This window comes from Chelonia mydas, chromosome 1, assembly GCF_015237465.2.
Source record: "Chelonia mydas isolate rCheMyd1 chromosome 1, rCheMyd1.pri.v2, whole genome shotgun sequence".
Lineage (NCBI taxonomy): Eukaryota > Metazoa > Chordata > Testudines > Cheloniidae > Chelonia > Chelonia mydas.
The window spans coordinates 129,022,998-129,044,931 of NC_057849.1; the positions used below are offsets into that span (position 1 = coordinate 129,022,998).

General features: G+C 40.2%; 1 protein-coding gene across 2 annotated transcripts in view; it reads right to left on the bottom strand.

The window, feature by feature from the left end:
- Positions 1-21,934, bottom strand: part of ANOS1 (anosmin 1) — a 175,900-nt gene that overhangs the window by 143,448 nt on the left and 10,518 nt on the right. For both annotated transcript variants that reach the window (XM_037899891.2, XM_037899902.2), the window contains exon 2: positions 2,620-2,667. In XM_037899891.2, the coding sequence (XP_037755819.2) occupies positions 2,620-2,667 (48 nt within the window). The remainder of the gene's footprint in view (positions 1-2,619; positions 2,668-21,934) is intronic.

Below are 21,934 nucleotides of genomic sequence, written 5' to 3' on the forward strand. Positions count from 1 at the left end.
AAAAAACATCTAGGCGGTAAGGAATGCACTAGTACAAAATACAAGGGACATGCCTGATCATGCCAAGGCCTTTCAAATCTCTTGTTTTTACTACCCAATTTCCTTTTTCTCTAAAATTGTCTACAGAGTTGATGAAAAAAAACTTCACTAATTTAAATAATGGAATGTAAAAATAAATCAATGAGTTAACCACACAGTCTCTCAGAGAGATGCCATGTGCTACTGACATGATTTCTTGACAAACTTCTCTGTCATATATTAGTTGCAAATAGTTGTGGTGGCCAATGATGTCATTTTAATGTTCAACTATCTGAACGCACTTGCTTACGAGGTAAAAGGTAACATCTATTGCCATCGCTTGTGCCTATAGTTATTTGCCCCACAAAACTGTGCCCGTAAGGACTGTGCGAACAAAACTAAAGGTGCACTGTGAAAGTTGGGTGGTGCCCTTTTAAAAATTTGTTCTGAAATGTTAAAAAATTGTCTTCACTTTACACCCTTTGGTTGAGATGACCAGAGCAGTGGAGGAAATATGGATAGAAGATGTCTGGCAAAATCCCCTGCACTGCTTTGAAATCTCAGCTTTTATGTAACCCACCTATTTAATTATAAATTGCAAAATATGATGGGGTAAATCCTGCTGCAAAAACCTTCTGGGAAATCACATTTCCCATGGACTCAGAACCACAAAGAATACAGTCTAATACATATTTATTTATTTTCCTTATAAATGGCAAACCTATTATTGTTATGCAAAATATTTATGTTACCCTCCTACCTACTAGGGAATGATAAGACAAGCTATTATGAGCACTCTAAGCATTCAGCAATCCAAGATGTGAATAATAGCCATGTTTTCAGTTTAAAAAAAAAATCTTAACTTGGAACATTCGGTCTTTCATCCTTTCAAGACAGTAATTCAATCTAAAGGTTGCCCTCAAATTCATGCTAGATAAGATATATGTTGTATGGCTGCTATGCACTTGGCACTGACTCAAATGGATGTTCATTTAACCTCTGCCCTGCTTTAGAAGTTGGACCACATTTTTGTTTGTTTCCTTCTTTTTTCATGCAGACAAAAGCCATTCAGTGAGTTTCTTTCAGAGATTAGCGGAGGTACAGTATCAGCCTCAATAATAAAAAGGGAAAGCTACATCAAGATCATTGAAAGGATGTGAAAGTCCCTGCATATTCTTAAGGAGGTGATTTAATTATGATGTATCACATACTCTGAATGAACCTCTTTTATGGGTGGTGAGGTTTCTCTGTAACAGTGTAACAAGTAGAACCTGTTTCCCTGAGAATTCAGGATGGCTGAGTATTGAAATTGAGAAGAGCTAGTAGGAATATTTTTCACTCTTTCTTCTGATACCAACATGCTACTGTTCATGTGCAGGCAATGTAACTTACAAATATAGCTTTTTTATCATTGATAAGACTGATACTCATTCTATGGTGTATTTTGATTTTCATGCAATAGCATGCTCAATAAGGGACTGATCCTCCAGTATCATCAATTAGAAAAATGTCACTGTCTTCAAAGGGAGCTGGATTAGCTCCTACATGATCTAAAAGTCTTACTGTGGGAATGTTGATACAATATATACCAAGGATCGCCATATGCTACAGCTAATATTAGAATCAGCTTTTAAGCAGATTATGTTAAAACAGTAATGCACAAACTTTTTTGCGTATGGGGAGTCTGGATTTCATAAAACAGAGTACACTCAGCTACGTCAACTAAACAATGCACCTCTTTAGTAAGTGATCTATTCCATTATAATGCTACTGGGGTTTGACCCCATTCATAGTCAATCTATCAGGGAATAAACAGTGAATATAGATCACTACATGATACAATGCCTAAATTATTGTAGGCCTACATCATCATGGAGATTTAGGGTCTGTGGCCTTTTTTCCACCGTTCCTCATTGCCCATTCTTCACAGTTTTCAGGTGAATTACTAAGGCAGGAAATGGATGCATCTAACATTGTGTGTTTATGAAAAGAGCAGTCAGTGACTAGACCCTGTAGTTCCACTTTAACCCTCTAATGCTGCTGAAGCATTGTTGCTTCTCTCCAGGCAATCTAGCAAAATTCTTGTCCAGCAAAATCAGTTGGTTATCAGCTCACTTACCCCCTAAGCTTCTGGGGTCAAAGAGTCAGCTTGAGAAAGGGTAACACTGGAATTTGTGAAATAATTTTGTCCAAGAAATTCAGTCCTATGCTGTATATTAAGCATCCAACTGAATGAAATGTCTAATGTTGGAGTATCTGAGAGTTATTGGATGTACACTTTAACAAGATTGGCTGCTTCACTCGCTTCTCTAAAACATTGTGTCAAACAGAAATTATGGGTAAGATTTTCAGTCGGTGTACACTGGGATAATTCCACTGACTGCTGCTATAGGCCTATTCCCATTTCCACCAGCAGAGGATATGGCTCTCTGGGTGCTTTATCTTCCTATAAAGACCACAGGACTATGTTTTACCATAGCGAGTGTTTTTTAGAAGAAATCTTTATCAGCTCCTTCGGAAGACAAGTTTCTTAAAGTCAAAGACAAGTTTCATTTCCAAAAACCAAAGTGTAAGCTCCCGGGTAGTTAAAGAAGCACTTACCTTTGAACACTGTTTGTGATTCTGGCACCAAACAAGAGAACCATTGTTCTACAAAAGAAAAAAAATGATATATTAATATTAAATATGTCATTAAAAATTGCCCAGATTATGCCATCAGTTTTTAGACTGAACTTCTCTTCTAATTCTGTTTGGAAACTGATGTTACAATATAAGCCCAATATGAGTAACAATCCCGACAATTGTTTAGTTGTTATTGGGTGAGGTCCTCATCCCTGCCTTGGCCCCTTTACATTGGGTAAAAGGCCTAGCATGGCATAAAGGTCCCTTAAAAGTCCTGGTTACAACTGGGAGAAAGTTCCCCCAGCATAGGCACAGAGGAACCCAGCCATAAGGCTGCCTTCTGAAGACCCCTTCACCCAGCACTGATCGTAGAGGCATGCTGAGGAACAGAACTGAGAACAGAAGGAATGTGTCAGAGCATATCAGGCAGGCAGCACTGTGGAGATTCTAGGCAATGCTCCAGTTCACAAGGCAGCTTGGGGAGGCTGATGTAATTTTGACAAGCTTGTAGGGCAATCTAAGTTATGACAGGGGTCTCTACAGCCCCCAAAGTCGCTCAGGATTGATAAAATGCAAAGGTGGATTAAAACCACTATTGTCCTTCCTCCCCCTGGGGTGCAAGTTTACCCAAATTTCCAAAATCTCATCTATTATTTTTCACCTACTCTGTACAGTGGGGTCTGTGGATAAAAGCAGAGGAAAGAAAATTATTTTGTCCATTTTTTCCCTTAAAGCAGACACAAAGGCCTTGATACAGCAAAAGCACTTAAACACGTGGTTAACTTTAAACACATGAATAGTCCCAGACATCAACAGGACAACTTGCATGTTTAAAGTTAAGCACATGCTTAAGCGCTTTGCTGGGCTAGGACTTGAATTACAAACATTGATTTCCAACTTTCGGTGATTATAATAGAGAGCTGAAGGTGGTAGGATGCAGTACATGCCCTTTCTGAATTTGGACCTGCATACTTCTGGTGACCAGATAGCAAATGTGAAAAATTGGGATGGGGGTGGGGGGTAATAGGTCTCTATATAAGAAAAAGCCCCAAATATCGGGACTGTCCCTATAAAATAGGGACATCTGGTCACCCTATGTATACTGACAGGTTTCAGAGTAGCAACCATGTTAGTCTGTATTCGCAAAAAGAAAAGAAGGTCTTGTGGCACCTTAGAGACTAACCAATTTATTTAACATCTACCAATGTGATATATGCCATCATGTGCCAGCAATGCCCCTCTGCCATGTACATTGGCCAAACTGGACAGTCTCTACGTAAAAGAATAAATGGACACAAATCAGACGTCAAGAACTATAACATTCATAAACCAGTCGGAGAACACTTCAGTCTCTCTGGTCACTCAATTACAGACCTAAAAGTGGCAATACTTCAACAAAAAAACTTCAAAAACAGACTCCAACGAGAGGCTGCTGAATTGGAATTCATTTGCAAACTGGATACAATTAACTTAGGCTTGAATAGAGACTGGGAGTGGAAGGGTCATTACACAAAGTAAAACTATTTCCCCATGTTTATTCCCCCACCACCACCACCACCACCTGTTCCTCAGACGTTCTTGACAACTGCTGGAAATAGCCCACCTTGATTATCACTACAAAAGGTTCCCCCCTCCCCCCGCTCTCTTGCTGGTAATAGCTCACCTTAAGTGATCACTCTGGTTACAATGTGTATGGTAACACCCATTGTTTCATGTTCTCTATGTATATAATCTCCCCACTGTATTTTCCACTGAATGCATCCGATGAAGTGAGCCGTAGCTCACGAAAGCTTATGCTCAAATAAATTTGTTAGTCTCTAAGGTGCCACAAGTACTCCTTTCCTATGTATACTGGACCTGATCCAAAGCCCACTGAAGTCAGTTTAAGTGTGTCCATTGATTTCTAGGGGCTTTGGATCAGGCCCATTCTGAAGTACAGGGACAGACGTTAAAAACACTGAATTAACAAGAATTACACTTCTACTTTACAAGCTCAATTAATGCAATTAAAATTATGTACATGCTTGTTGGAGATGAATATGGTAGAAGAGAGTACCTGCATCTGTAGGTCAGGAAATCCCACTTAGTTCCAGTAATGAATTTTAGTTTTGTTTATTTTTATATGGCAGAGTAGATGTTTTTAGCATCACAGCTATTTGCTGGAATAACTGAGAAGATGATATATATAAAGATGAGCAACCAGTACTCCACTTATCCAAAGCTCATTTTAATAGCAGTCTTAAAAGGTTCTTGACTCATATAATTTGATTTCAATATTTTATGTGTATTTGCCTTTCCATCTTCCCAATTATCTACTATAAAGCCACTCCTTCATACATACAATCTCATATTTAGCTGTGATTATTTTAGAATTTTACTAGCTACAACGTTTATAGACACAAGAATAATTAAATATGAAAAGAGAAGTCATGCACAACCCCTTAAAAAGACATAAATAGTTGAAATAAAACTTTAGGATCTCTATAAAGAACACACACGAGTGGGAATCCTTTAGTGTTATCCTCAATGTCGCTCTAGAATGTAATGGTTCTCTTTACAAATCTAGCCAGTGGCAATATTAAAGCAATATTTTACATGCTACTTTCATTTTCTTACTTCTTCATGTAAAAAAGTAACAGAAATAGCAATGATTGCAATAACAGATTAGTAGCAACTTATTGTTTTACATCCTAGTGAGGCAGCCCCTTCTACTGAAACAAAAAAAACATTCTTGCTTTTTAATTATATCTGGTACTTGGAACAATCCCTCAACAAATATCCACATGGATGCCTTTCCTTCTTTTTAATGTTTTACATCTACAAACATTTGCATTTTCCTACTGTATACTAGTATGTACTCAATTAAAAAACAATTCTAAGTTCAGAGCCACATAAAACCATCACTTAGCAGAGTCAGCTGCACACAAACTAACATGTACTGAATGTTATCCTTTATAAGGTGAAAGAGAAAATTTTCAGTGCTTTATTTGAACAATATGGAAACTAGAATTCTGAACCCTGATTCCTCTCCTTTTGCAAATGACTAATACAAATATCATTTACATTCGAGAAGTGATTTTTTTAAATGCAAACCCATCTGGATAGAACTTTATGTTTCAAAGTATTTGAATTCCTGAATTTTAGCTTGGACATTTTACCTGCTAGGTTCCCTTGCATTATCTGTATTTCTACAGAGTCAAATCCAGGTCCCATTTAATTCTGTGGGAGTTTTACCATTGATTGTAATGGGACCATGATCTGACCATTGTACTTGATGTGTAAATTTAAAGCCAGATTGCCTTTGAAAATTTACTTCTGAATTTTACAACAAATGAACCGCAAATGCAAGTGATTAGAAAGTGAAAGATGACAAAGCCATTTGCCCTGGAAACATTACAAGTATATAATTCAAGCTTATGAGATAAAGATATTTAGATGCATTGTTTCTGACAGGTGTGCATGCACACTGCGCTATTGAGTTGCCCAGCCAGTAACGTCACTGGGCATGATCCTTCAAGATGAAAAGCACAGGTGTTCTGTGCCTTCCACTCCATAGTTTAAATGGAAACAGAGGGAATCCAGCAGTGTACAGAAAGTTCTCAGCACCCTGCCGGATCAGAGGATTTGTAAGCATGCAAAGCACTGAAAAGTTCAAGAACCTTGTTTATATCCATGGCCTGGAACAGGGAAGTACTTTTAACAAGTATTATCACAATGCCCCTCCAAAGCAACTGGAAACTGTCAGCTATGGATGCAAGCCATGACAAAAATAACTTCCCTCATTGTCATCTTATTCCATAATTTTCCATTATGAGGTTTCTTGAACCTTCTTTTGAAGTATCTGATACCTGACACTGCTAGAGATAAGAGGCTGGGCTAAATGAACCACTTGTCTGATCTGTTATGACAATCCCTATGTCCCTATTATCGTTTTTGAAAGTCTGTTCCTTTCTGCAACCTTTGATTCACTTTTGATTGAAACGCCTATTCTTCAAAAGCTTCTTCTGTCAAAAATGAAAACCCCACAAATGAAGTGTAGAAATAAGTCCCTCATATGACAGCCTGTCACCTGCATGAAACAAAGCTACTGAGTAGACAGACCTATAGCTGCTGCTAAGGAACACAGTAAGGGGATGACATGAGTTAACAACACTACAAATGCAGCTCATACAGGCATCTTATTCCCAACATTTTTCATTAACCTGTCAGCAGTCTCTGCAGCCTGAACATTATAGGCTGTGAAACAGCACTTTTTCCTAAACCTCTCTCTCTCTCTCTCTCTCTCTCTCTCTCCTGATACCACACTCTCCCACTTACTAATTAACCGTGTTTATGGTGTTTGCATGTATATCTATATGTACAGCACAGATCAAGTAATGAGAATTTCTTACACGGTCTTGGGGATTCCTTTTTACCTAAGCAGAAATGACAGGCAATCCATTTTCAGGAATATGGAAATGAATCCATTTGAAGAGGAAATAACATTCTCCGCATCCATTTAACTTCCTCTAATTTGCAGAAGCTGGGATTCAAATTGCATAGGGAAGGAGTTATCTATCCGTGTTTAATACAGGCCTGGGGTAAGTTTCCCCTTTTAGGCTTCTCCTCCTCCAGGTTCAACAAGCCTTGCAGGTGCACCTTGTTAGCACATCACAGGCTCAGGATAGTTCATTAGCCTCCTCCAACCCAGTGTGAGGGCGTGTCCCTTCACTACCTCTTCCCTCAAGATGGGATGGCCATTCACAGAGGCAGGGGGGTTGACTCCATCCCCGATCTCTTGTGACAAGAAATCAGTGTTAGTGTGGTCTGTTGTTCTACTCAGAAATTATAGGAATGTAATGCAAGATATCATCTCATTAAAAGAGGGCTCTTGTCCCTCATGGTCTGAATCCAGCGTAAGGGTGGATTCAGATCAGCAATTAGGGAGAAGTAGCTACACAACAGGTAATACCTGAAGGCATCTACCGCCCATTTGATCATTAATGCCTCCTTTTCAATAACAAAGTATGACTTTTCTCTAGGGAATAGCTTCCTACTTAGGTATAGGATTGGATGTTCTTCTCCTCCAAAGTCCTGTGAGAGGACAGTGCCGAGACCGATGTTCAAAGCATCTGTATGTAGTATGAATTCCCAGGAAAAATCAGGGTTGAAGAGCATGGGTGCCTGCCATAGTCATGTTTTCAGTTCCCTGAACACTTCCTTGAACTTCCCATCCCAGTAGATCTTCTTAGGGTTGCTGCATTCCTCAGATTCTCCCTGGTGAACATCCCAATGTTTCTAATTTTCTCTCTAAACTCAGATATATTGGGTCATACGTAAGGCCCCCACATCTTGCTCTTCCCACCCTCCTCATAGCAAGTCCAAGATGCCTCGTGGTTGGCAGACGTACAGCAACTCGAATAGGAAGAGCCCTGTAGAGGTTTGTGGGATCTCCCCAATGGCAAAAACGTCTGCTGGAAGTAGCCAGTCCCACTGCTTAGGGTTGTCATTGACAAAGCGTTTTAACTTTCCCTTCAGGGTGTTATTAAACCACTCTACTAGACCATCAATCTATGGTTGGTCTACCATAGTTTTCAGGGACCTGACCTTCAGAAGGAAGCATAATTCCTTCATCAGTTGGGAGATGAAGTTAGTCCCTTGGTTGGTTAATATCTCTTGGTATCTCTGCCACCCATTTATACCACCACTCTGATTCCATCTTGAGCAGAGCAGCTGGACTCTATCCTCTCTAAGGCTTTTTTTTAAAAAACCCTTTGTAACAGACATAGTTTGCCCACATTCTCCACCATTTGTGGGGAAGGGCAGGGCTCCCTAGGCCCCTCCAGGTCCCACTGTCTGTTGTTTACCCTCTCTTCTACCCTTGCAGGTGTGCCTTGTTAGTGCAACACAAGCCCAGAATAGCTCTTTATCCGCCTCCCACCCAGTGTAAGGGCATGTTCTTGTCTGTACAGTGTCTAGTTTTTCCACTAAGGACACATATCCTTCCTGGACACTGATGACCAGTGAGCAACTAGTGGACCTGCCTTTTGTTGAGGTTCTCAGTGTTTCTCTGTGGGGAGTCACAGGATGCCAGATTAAAGAAGCTTCTGCAAGATCTCTGTTCAAGAAACTCTCTCTTGACACTAAGAGAATGTCTTCACAGCAATTAAACACCCTGGGCTGGCCTGTGTCAGCTGACTCAGGCTCACTGGACTCGAGCTATGAGGCTGAAAAATTGCAGTGTGGATGTTCGAGCTGAGACAAGAGCCTGGGCTTTGGGACCCTCCTCGCTCACAGGGTCCCAGAGTTCGGGCTCCAGCCCAAGCCTGAACATCTACACCATAATTTTGCAGCCTCACAAGCCCAAGTCAGTTGACAAGGACCAGCCATGAGTGTTTTATTGCTGTGTAAACATAGCCTAACAGATCTGCTAACTACTGATCCGTATCAAACTCCCATTTTCACAAAATGTTCTTGGGCCAGTCATGTGGGGGCAATCGAGTAGGTTTTTAAGTTAAGTGGGGCAAAATACAGTAAAACATGATTGTACTTACTACTAGGTTGAAAATCAATGAGAAGCTGCATGTTGTTGATGATCCATAACACTTTCCTCTTTGGAAGTGAAAATCACTTCATCTTTTAAATTGATACAATGCCATGGATGAAATAAATGATGACAAGAGCTGACTTTGAATTAAATAAGTCATGTAATAGACCGAAACCCACAAGGCCAGATCCTGGAGTCCTGCTTAGGGCCCCATGTTCCCTTCCACATACATATGTGTATGGAAGAGGGTCTGTCACTGCAGAGGAAGAGAGTTTTGCCTCTGTGGTATGCTTTCCCTACAGACTCCAATCCTGCAAGAACTTCTTGACTGGAGAGAAAGGGACGGGGTAGGATCCAGCACTGCACATTTGGAGATGGCAAGGAGGGAGTGGGTGAACAACCTGGGCTTCTCTCCTAACTGAACCCAGTGATATAGGCTGTGTTAGCTTCTACTTGCTTGTCCCTCTTGAGGGTAATTCTCAGGGCAGCATTTGGAAGAGCCAGCACAGAGGCACAAGACTTGCATACGGTGGTCTGCCAGAATACAGAGCCATCTAAGACCATCCCAGGGATCTAATGGTTTTGGGGGCTGGTCCCCTGGCGTCTGCCATGGGGAGGACGGAGAAGAACCCAGAAGAACTGCTAGGAAACTCCACAGATTGATACCCACAGACTTTTCTCTTTTCTACATAGGTTGTTCTTTTACTGTGAGTTTTGCCTCAACTGATTAACTATGGAGTAAAGGCTCTGTATTTGACCTATTGAAATTTGGTCTAATAAGCAAAAGAAATAACAAATGTAATTATCAAGGTTCAGTGACGTGGTAAGTTGTAGTGTGAGAGGGCAAATAATAATGAGCATTAGTTTTAGGTATTATTTGTGTAAGGAAATAGGAATGATTGTGACTGATATTTAGGCAAACAGGAATGAGGTTTGTAAAATAAAATCATCACGGCCTCCTTTTCCTGGCATTTCTTCTAGAATCCTTTAAGTAAATAAAAAAGGGGGATTAGTTGTTTGTCTATTGCAGGCAACTTGGGGCTGAGATTCCCTGGGAAGAAATCCAAAACAGTAGTCCATATTTTGGAATACATATTTGGAGTGCAGCTATTGCTTTGAGTAGGAGAACTCTGTATACCGTGTAGCCCTTCATAGCAAAATGGAATACACATATTTCTGAACAAAACCCATAGCTATGTCACAACTACCTAGGCTGCAGAAAAGTAAACCTGGATTTTCAGCTAACCCAGTAGACTGAAGCTATAAGGATCACTGCTTGTCAGAAGTTATGAAGCTTTGACATGTCTAATGATCTGTTTTGAAGACTTAATTGCATCCCTATAAGCACAAACCAAAATTCAATTGCCATGGATAACATAGAGCCTAACAATAGATATGGAATTTAATTATCTAGATTAGCCACCAATACTATTTTAGGAAAAACTACATCCCAAATTATCAATCAATGTCAAATTACGAACAGTGCTGTTATGTGCAGAAAGTATGAGCTTAATTTCCCTATCATTTACATTGGTTTTACACCAATGCAACTCTGTGGACTTCAATGCTACACTGGTATCTATGTTTCACTTTTATAGACAGGTAGGAAAGAAAATGATAGTAAAATAGCCTCTCCATGACATTTTACTGATCCTATGTAATTCCTGTGAATGATTTCAAAGATTATTCTTACTTTACCTAACAGACTGTGTTTATTTAAGTTTATAGTGAAATCTGTAAAGCTAATGCATCAAAAAGATATGACCCAGCAAAATAAAATTGATAAATATTTTCTGAGTGATTTTAAAAAAAAATAAAGTCAAGATCTAGTGCTACAGAAACTCCAGAGACTTCAGTGTTTCTTGACTGGCCATCACAGCTAATAAACTCCTGGTGAGGCAGCTGTCAAAATCTAAACCACATTAACAGAAGAATGAACAGGAGATCTGTAGTCTTAAAATTATATACCACACATTGTTATGGTTTAATTTAGGCCTTTAATGGAGATTACGTTTCTTCTTTCTACCACAGTGTCTACTAAAAATGGACACAAAAACTACTAGATAAACAAAGCTGTATAAACAAATGAGCACAAACAATCTTTTTGATTTCCGCAGCACTTGTGAGTTATGACTGCCTTCTCGTGGTTTTACAAACTACTCGATGACACTTTCTAGAAGTCATCCCGTACCAATGAAGTTTTACTTTATTCAGCAGCAATTTCAGTCACATTATGAAAGAAAATTTTAGATTTAAAATAAAGTTCAACAAGGAGTATGAGACAAAGAACCAGGAGTAAATAATGATAACTTGAAGGTAGAATATGGAATCTCATATTCAAAAGCATTTAATATGCATTGGGACAAATCCTGCTTGCTTTACTCAGGTGCATAGTCCCACTGAAGTCAATGGATCTACTTGCATGAATAAGACAACCAAGATTTGTCTTACTGTGCACTTGTCTGTGAACTATGTTTCCTCAGGATACATAATGCTTCCACTTTAGCTTTTCCGTCAAGGTGCACAATAGAGTTTACTGGATCTGAACAAATAAACTAGCAAAGTAACGTTCGTCTAGAATCTACCTGAATGTAACCTCCTGGAAATTTTTTTGTACCAGAAGTAAAAACAACTACATTTCACAAAATATAGCAGTCATTAGTAATCACATTAAAGTCTGACTGAGCCACAAACTAGATATGTTTAAAAGTTCAGCAATGTTCCAGGTCTGGGCAACATTTGTGTGCAACCTATATTGCAAATTAATTTGATTTTGTAAAGGAAAACATGATAATATATTCTTTGATTGTACAGCTTCAATATATAATATACATAATATCATTAATTATGGATCTCGTGGTACATTGCAAAGATACTTGGGATAATATATATTTATCATGTACTGCACTCGCCTGCACTTTGCCCACTAATCCATTTCTCCCAGAGCTACTTCCAACACTCCAAACAGCTGAGTAACATCTAACATCTGCCGCACATATATCAACATGCAAGAGAAATTTCCCATCATTCCTCCAGACTCTGACATTTTCCTCTGAAAATTACAATGGCCTGAGGCTCAGCTTGGGCAGCATTCATTCCTGGATCAATGACAGGTTTAAGGTTCCAGTACCTTGTGCCCTTGCGGAGCTAAGGATACAAGAAACAGTGGTGATCAAATATTTTGAAACATTTCTAAAACAGTTTATCTGTAAAATATAGGGCATGTAAGAGCACATCATAGTGTTGTATAGCAGAAAGGTTCTATTACCATGTGTTTGGGTTGCCCATGTTACTGATTGCAGGACTGAGCCTACTGGCACAACCTAGCTGTTAGTGTTGTAATTTAATTCCAAGCCTCTGTAAACCTCAGCAAGTTTTCACCTTTGGTCTATTTCATTACACTTCATCAATTAGCATGCTAAATACAATGTACTATATGGTGGCCATATAAATGACTTTCATGGACTCTGTTTAACTAGCATATACAGAAAATTACTCAGTACTACAGGGTGCTTCACTTGTCTCTCAGGTTGCTGTGAAAAGAGTCTGATGTTATATTGTGTTAAATATAGAAATGAATTCAGGGAACTATATACATACACATATAATCTTCCCTAAACAAACACTATGCTAAGAGAATATTATTAAAGTTGCAAAACAAAGCTCTCAAAAGTTGGGAAATGCCAGTATTAAAGTAGCCCTGTAACTTTAATATGGCTCTCTTTTGCATATGTATTACAATGCCTGCTTTAATTATATGATCACAGGCTTTCTTTTCTACAGGAACCCTGCTTCATTCACACAGGATGAGGATGAGAAGCATCCCATCAACCAGGTCTACCAGTTTCCCAGAAATGTTTGGAAATGAATCCTAACCAATTTGTGGTATTTCAGGAACCAAAGAATTGGGTATGAATCTGCAGCATAGCCCATCTTCACTCTGAATATTTAGAAAAGTTCTAAGAGTAAACCCAGAACTGTATTGTGCATGAAGTGCTATTTACAAAGGCTCAAAGGCTTAGTCAATTCCAAACCAGTTTTCACCAGAACACTGAAAGACACTTTTCCTCACTGAGGGCTTTTTCCAGGACAAATTTCAATTGTTACACTCTTTCTCCCTACCCCGCCATTTTATTGCCTTAGCTGTTTTTAAAAGGTCATGTCATTTTCTGATCATTAGAAAGGTGTTTCTTTTCTCCTTTTCCTGCTCTTCTCATGCCAATACAGCTGAAACATTTTGCTGAAACCATACAGGAAAAAAAATCATCTATCCTGGAAATAAAACCAGAGGGCAATTCTGGAAAAAAAAATCAACCTGAAATGTGAAAGTTTCAGAAAGCTATGAGCTATTAAAACAATGGAACAGAATGGTAACTATTATGCAAGCCTGAAGTACAGGGAGCTCCCAAATCCCTCTATAATAATGATTGTCAGTGGCAGAAATCAGAGGAAGAATTAAGTTAGTATTTCTCTCTATCATATTCTGATAAAGCTTTCTAGAAATCAGAATTTACCAGTGGCTCAGAGGACAGTCTAGCAACTGGTAAATGAGGATGTACTATAAAAAGAAAATATCTATCCCTTCAGGACAAGACTGAAATATTTGACACTGACACATCCCCGGTCATCAGTGGTGTAACTGGTATACAGAGGAATCATTTACTGACAAGTCATGTTTCAAATGTTTTTGGCATCAGGTAAAGGAAGGGAAAAATAAACAAGCTCTTTTGTGCTCCAAATGTTGGAAGCTTTGTAATGTTTTAGATCTCAAAGCCACCTTTCAGTTTAGACCTCTGCATGATCCACAGCATTTTAATGGCTTCTGAAAAATGCAGAGTTGGATATGGAATTCTTTGAACCAACTCTCAAGTCTGCAACTGTATTATATATTCTTTCAGTGGTCTCAACCCAAACTTCCCAATACACACACACACACACACACACACACACACACAATATAACGTGCTCAAATGCAGAAAATTCAAATCAACTCAAATTCCCTTTTTCCAACATATTGCAGCTCTTGCTATCAGCAGCGCTTGATACCACAGACCAGTACTTTTTCCTTAAATCATCCAACCCTGTAGCATTATATAATGCTACAATGGCTCCATCTTTGGAAGGTCCCAGGTATTGCTGTTAGGCAACTTCTTATCTGCCCAAGAACCCTCATCCCATTCTATTCTATGCAGATTCTTATACCATGCTCATCACTATAGTATCTGAACATCTTCCAGTAGCCCATTAAGCAATATGACTAACATCAGTCATGTGTTATTCCCCATTTTCTCCCATTTTGTCAATCTTCCCGCATGTATGAGGCTGGTAAGACAGATAATGAGGTGAGTCGGGTTGCAGCACTATCACTATGTCGATGACTTTTAAATCTATCTATCCTTTTCACTGGACCTGGACAGTGTGGTCTGTTTGCTTTCTTCATGTCTGGCACTGAGAGAGGCTTGGATGAGAATGATTTGGCTGAGGCTTCATCCTGACAAGATGTATGCCGGAAGTATGGGCAAGCATCTTAAGGGCATGAAGGGTTGACATCCACCCTCAGGGATTTGCATTTGTTGATGAGGTTTACAATTTTGGAATGTTTCTGAATCTGAAGGCATCTGGATGCACATGTTATAGTAATAATCATAAACTGGTTCCTATTTCACTTGTGGATTAAATTTAAAGTGTTGATCTTGATTTAAAAGTCCTGAATGGTGGCTCCTGGCTATCTTAGAGGCAACTATTCCCCCGGTCTACCTATCTTGTGGGAGATAAGATCATCTGGAATCATTTCTTCTAACGTCCTGTCCCTTGATTCAAATTTTGGTGCTATTTTCAGAGAATGGCCCTCCCTTGACTATGGAATTCACTCTCTCTGTTGGCCCAACAAAACCATCTTTGATTTTATCTTCATGACATGTCTTATGTTCATCTATTTATTCTGTCCTTGAACTGTGGAGGATGATGTGAGGATGATGCATTAAGATGGCATTGAAGGAATTCATTTTACATGTCATTAATCAATATATTGTTTCTTGTTGTATTTATATGTACACTTGGGCCTACAAAGTGTACTCTAAGATCAACTGTGAAATGATGAAAAAGTTAATTAGATGTCACAGTAGCCTGGGACTTTTTGCCTGCCTGAGAATTAACCATGTACATCAGAAGCAGGAAGCCTGCTAAACAACCAGTGGCGCCACTGGATGATTGAGATGCTAAAGGAAACTTAAGGATAATAAGGCCATTGTGGAGAAACTAAATTAATGCTTTGCATCAGTCTTCACGCTTGAGGATGTGAGGGAGATTCCCAAATCTGAGCCATTCTTTTTAGGTGACCAATCTGATGAACTGTCCCAGACTGAGGTGTTGTTAGAGGAGGTTTTGGAAGAAATTGATAAATTAAACAGTAATAAGTCACCAGGACCAGATGGGATTCACCCAAGAGTTCTGAAGGAACTCAAATGTGAAATTTCAGAACTACTAACTGTAGTCTGTAACCTATCATTTAAATCAGCTCCTGTACCAAATGACTGGAAGATAGCTAATGTGATGCCAGTTTTTAAAAAGGGCTCCAGAGGTGTTCCCAGCAATTACAGGCTGGTAAGCCTGACTTCAGTTCTGGGCAAACTGGTTGAAACTATAGTAAAGAACAATATTGTCAGACATATAGATGAACATAATTTGTTGGGGAAGGGTCAACATGGTTTCTGTAAAGGGAAATCATGCCTCACTTATCTACTAGAATTCTTTGGGGGGGTAAACAAGCACTTGGACAAGGGGGATCCAGTGGATATAGTGTATTTAGATTTTCAGAAAGCCTTTAACAAGGTCCCTCACCAAAGGCTCTTAAGCAAAGTAAGCTGTCATGGGATAAGAGGGAAGGTCCTGTCATGGATTGGTAACTGGTTAAAAGACAGGAAACAAAAGGTAGGAATAAATGGTCAGTTTTCAGAATGGAGCAAGATAAATAGTGGTGTCCCCAAGGGTCTGTACTGAGACCAGTACTATTCAACATATTCATAAATGATCTGGAAAAAGGGGTAAACAGTGAGGTGGCAAAATTTGCAGATGATACAAAACTACTCAAGATAGTTAAGTCCCAGGCAGACTGCGAAGAGCTACAAAAGGATCTCTCAAAACTGGGTGACTGGGCAACAAAATGGCAGATGAAATTTAATGTTAATAAATGCAAAGCAATGCACATTGGAAAACATAATCCCAACTATACATAAAAAATGATGGAGTCTAAATTAACTGTTACCACTCAAGAAAGAGATCTTAGAGTCATTGTGAATAGTTCGCTGAAAACATCCACTCAATATGAAGCAGTAGTCAAAAAAGTGAACAGAATGTTGGGAATCATTAAGAAAGGGATAAATAATAAGACAGAAAATATCATATAGGCTCTAAATCCATGGTACACCCACATCTTGAATACTGTGTGCAGATGTGGTCACCCCATCTAAAAAGATATACTGGAATCGGAAAAGGTTCAGAAAAGGAAAAAAAAATTATTAGGGGTACGGAACGGCTTCTGTATGAGGAAAGATTAATAGGACTGGGACTTTTTACCTTGGAAAAGAGACAACAAAGGGGGGATATGATTGAGGTCTATTAAAATCATGACTGGTGTAGAGAAAGTAAATAAGGAAGTGCTATTTACTCCTTCTCATAACACAAGACCTAGAGGTCACCAAATGAAATTAATAGGCAGCAGGTTTAAAACAAACAAAAGGTAGTATTTCTTCACACAACACACAGTCAACATGTGGAACTCCTTGCCAGAGGATATTGTGAAGGCCAAGACTATAACACGGTTTAAAAAAGAACTAGATACGTTCATGGAGAGTAGGTCCATCAAAGGCTATTAGCCAAGATGGGCAGGGATGGTGTCCCTAACCTCTGTTTGCTAGAAGCTGGGAATAGGTGACAGGGAATGGATCACTTGATGATTACCTGTTCTGGTCATTCCCTCTGGGGCAGCTGGCATTGGCCACTGTCAGAAAACAGGATACTGGGCTAGATGGACCCTTGGTCTGACCTAATATGGCCGTTCTTATGTTCGTGGAAAACAGGTGAAGTTGTTCGTAATAAATGAATGTTACGAACAGGTGCAAGAAAACCAGACAGAATAACTAGATTAGTCCAAACAAAAATGGCATATTTATATAAGTCTCAAGGACTGTAATGAGCTCATACTTAGTAATCAAGAAGATGTGGAAGCAAAGTTACCTATGCCAAGTTTGGCCTTACTGAAATGTATTTAATTGGTAGGCAAAATAATAAGGATACAATATGCCACCCACTTTTACTCCTTTTCAGGGTTCTTAAAAAGAGACTTTGGGGAAAAGAAAAAAAATCATCTTCCCCCCCAGCTCATCCCCGAACCTGCCAACACTGCATCTCATCTCGACTAATCTCAGCTTCCTGCATCTCAAGTCAGAAAGAACAGACCTGGCTAAGGGGCTTTCTTCCCAAGAGGAAGGCTGCCTGGCCTTTCTCTTGTTTAAGGAACTTTGTTTTCTCCTGCAAGTGCTGAAAGTCATCACATTATCATGATATCCAGTCCTCAGTCCATCAGTGGGGATATCTAACTGTCCACACCACAAAGGTGACAGAAGATCCTGTACTGGTTTTCCCTTCCCTTGTTGGGTTGCTTTCTGCCCCCAATGGTTCTTTCCTCCTATGCGATCTCTCAGTCTCCTGGCTTTTCACTGAATCCTGAAATCAACTATATCCTATTCATCCAAGCCTGCCTTGCCTGTGGAGATAGGATCCAATGAGATGACATCCATGACCAGAATGTGAACCAGGGTCCAAGCAGCAGATGTCATGGTTGACTTGCCAGCCAAAGCATCCAGTCGTAATTAATCCGCAACACAGTGTTCCAAAAACATCAACAAAGCCATGTTTCACGTATCTTTTCGATGCTATCTCTCTTCCACCTTGTGGCTGTGTGTTTGTTTAAAACAGGATATATGAATGTCCTTCACACATCAGGACTGAGAATAAAATTAACGTGTTTCATCAAAGAAAGGTTATTAATCAAAATAAGAGACTGATATTTTAATGCCAAAAGGAGAGAGAATTTGATAGGGTCTGACTAAGTTTGGTTTACATAGTCACTCAATTTCAGTTTCAGTATACATGCTTGTTTCCTTTCTTGCTCTTTTTGTATTTGACCAATAAACTTTCAATTTTAGAATGGGTGCTTTCTGGTGTTTTCCAAGTAAATCAAGGTCTCCATAGTAAAAACCCAGAGTCCTCACTGTTTTATGTTGGTTTTATAACACCTTTAACTCTTTTGACGCTTGAAATTAATATAACACTCATAATGTATTTTTCAAAAAGCAGTCATCATTGGTCTAAGTCAGTGGTCTCCAACCTTTTTACGCACAAGATCACTTTTTGAATTTAAGGTCAACTCAGGATCTACCCTACCCCTTCCCCAAGGCCCACTCCCCTTCCCCGAAGCCACGCACCACTCACTCCATTCCCCTCTCCCTCCGTCGCTCGCTCTCCCCTCACTTTCACCGGGCTGGGGCAGGGGGTTCAGATGCAGGAGGGGGTGCAGGCTCAGGGCTTGGGCCGAAGGGTTCGGAGTGTGGGAGGGGGCTCCAGGCTGAACCTGGGGTAGGGGGTTGGGGTGCAGGAGTGAGGGGTGCAAGCTCTGGGAGGGAGTTTGGATGGAGGAGGGGGCTCCAGGCTGGGGAAGAGTGTTGGGGTGCAGGAGAGGGTGAGGGAGTTTGGTGCAGGAGGGGACTCCGGGTTGGGGCAGGGGGTTGAGTGTGGGAGGGGGTGCAAGATGCAGGCTCCGTTCGGGAGGCACTTACCACAGGCAGTGCCCAGCCGGAAGTACAATGGGGCTCAGGCAGGCTGCCTGTCTGCCATGGCCCCATACCACTCCCAGAAGCATCTGGCTGCCGGCACATCTCTGGGGCCCCTGCAGGGGAGGGGGCCAGTGGCTCTCCGTTCACTGCTTGTGCCTGCAAGTGCCGCCCCCAGTTCCTGGCCAATGGGAGCTGTGGGGACAGTGGTGGGGGCAGGGGCAGCACGCAGAGCCACCTCCCCCGCACGAGCTGCAGAGATGTGCCAGTAGCCAGACACCTCCAGGAGTGGTGTGAGGCCACGGCAGGCAGGCAGCCTCCCTGAGCCACACTGTGCCGCCAGACTTTTAACGGCCTGGAGATCACGATCGACTGGCAGAGGCTCCAGGATCGACCAGTCGATCACGATCAACAGGTTGGTGACAACTGGTCTAAGTCTACTCCAATTAAAATCAATGAACGTTTTTCCATTGACTTCAAAAGGACCAGAGTGCATAGAATCATAGAAGATTAGGGTTGGAAGATACCTCAGGAGGTCATCTAGTCCAACCCCCTGCTCAAAGCAGGACCAACAGAGTTGGCCAACATTAAACTCTTCTGAAAATCCCACCATCAGAATCTTAAAGATGGGGGGCATTTTATAAACTGAAAATGAATAAATAAAAATCAGAAGAAAAACTGAAAGACCAGAAACTGTAAAAGAGTTACTGGCTGTCAGTACCCAGCAGTCTACAGTTTGTTAGAGTTTTTACATAGGTACACGTTAATTTATCTAAAAGTAATGGTTTTCATCCCTTGAACGAAGACAGCCGGCATGAATTTCACAAACTATAAATACTTCCTCCTTTTGTGGTTTAGCAAATGGCTGAAGTTTATTTTTTTAGCTTGCAGGTCTGGACCAGGTTGCTGCCTTTTTGCCTAGAAGAAACTAGAGAGCGGTAAGATTTCCAAAATGATGGAAAACAGTTAAACTATTTTTTAATTATAAATAACTGGCCAGGGTTTGATCACCAGTAAGAATTTTTTCCAGTGCTTTTCAGTACTAAAGATTTGAGTGTGTGTGTGTGTGATTAAATGAAATTTTATGATATGATAAGCTAATATGCTAGGTACATATCATCCAATACCATTCACATGCTCCTTGCTCATCAAGAATTCATTGGTTATTGGATGGAAGATGTGTTTACACAGCTGACTTGCAAATAGCCTGTTGTGTTTCCTGCGGTTTTAAAATTCAAAAAAATATGAATTATGAAGATCCAACGGCAGGCTGCCACCTGCCACTAGGATGCAACAAAAACATTCCCTTTCCTTAAGTACTCTGTAAAATGTGTCCTGTAGCTGATATTCAGCACTGTGTAAAGAGACAGAGGGATACAATCTCTTCATCAAAAGAGTTCTTCAACCTGCTTCTGTCAATTTACCCAACCCCACATGCTTCTTTCACCAGCTGCAGATCTACAGTGATCAAAGGACTGCTGGTTAGTTCATGATCTATTAGCTCATAGTGGCATAGAAATAAATCACTAAACTGAAAAGAAAATGGGACAGCTCAAGGTTCCTATGTGCAGTTCTCTTGACAGAGCTGCTATGTATGGATCAAAAGTAAACATATTATATATACACTTTGTGACTAAGAAAAATGGGGAAAAACAGATTATGATGTGATTCACTACCATGTTACTCCAGTTTTACACCAGTATAACTCCATTGCAGGGATGAATCAAGCTGTACATCGGATCTTAAATTCTAAAAAAGCCATGACTGAAGCTCATTGCGCTAGGGACTGTTTTTACTGTTACCTCATCCTCCCCCTCCCCTGCTTTCTTCCCATCCCTATCTTGCTTGTTTCATTCCCGTAGTGTGGTCTATTGTAATCTAAATTACAAGATCTTGGGGCAGGGACTTTTCAATAAGTGACTGTATAGGTTCTAGCACAATGAGGTCTTGATCTTAGGAGCTCCAGTACTACAAATAAACAATAACAAAAATAATAACAGATTAGTGTGAATTACAGGGCTCTGTCTCAGGAAGGCAGTGGCAATGCCATATCACAGCAGTGTGTCTCAAGTGTAATTACTTGTGAAAGCACAGCCTTAAAGTGAAAAGATGTTATTTTGGGGGTTGTTCTGTAATAAAACTGAGGGGTAGGGATCCAGGAAAAAAGAAATAGAGACAGAGATCTATATATTGAGAGAAAAATAAGCAAGGAGAGAGGAGTCAGTTGTTGCACTAGCTAGAGGTAAGATGCTATTGCCATCCTGTTCTCGCTACCAAGCTCAATCTTTGTTTCACTTGTGAATGTGAGCAGCAGAAGTCTCGTCACAGAAATTCAGACATCTGTTCCTTCATCCATGCTATACTATTATTGGATCCACCTGAAAACTTGGCAGCTGGATTGCAACATCAGCTTCCTAAAGAAGCACTGGTGGAAAGCATGTGAAAGGATGAGGTATTTGCTTTCAAATAGACTTTCCTAAGTTGGTGGTGTGACATCACTTCACTACATTACAAGGGCCAGAGGATGTCACACCTGTAACTGTTTGTACTGTACAACAATATGGTTAATAATACTCTCAATAGATTTTAGCATATTAAGGCACTACCATATCTGGTAACCCCACAACTACCTCTTTTCCTGGAAGACTTATGAATAATTTTCTCTATTACAATGCTTTCATAAGCTGCAAACACATCTTATACTGCTACTGCAATCCAAACATTCCATGGGCCCAATGAAGTCAATGGGGGGTTTTCTACTGAAGTCAATAGGGCCAGGATTTTGCCCCATATCTAGAGATATTTGGGGGGAGGAAGTGGTGGTTAATGTATTAATCATCGCCAAAAAAAACTGTGGTTTTTTTCTGGTTTTTTGGTTTTTTTAATTGGGGAAGAAAGGGATGATACTTTCAAGTCTCATATACCTGAAATGTAACAT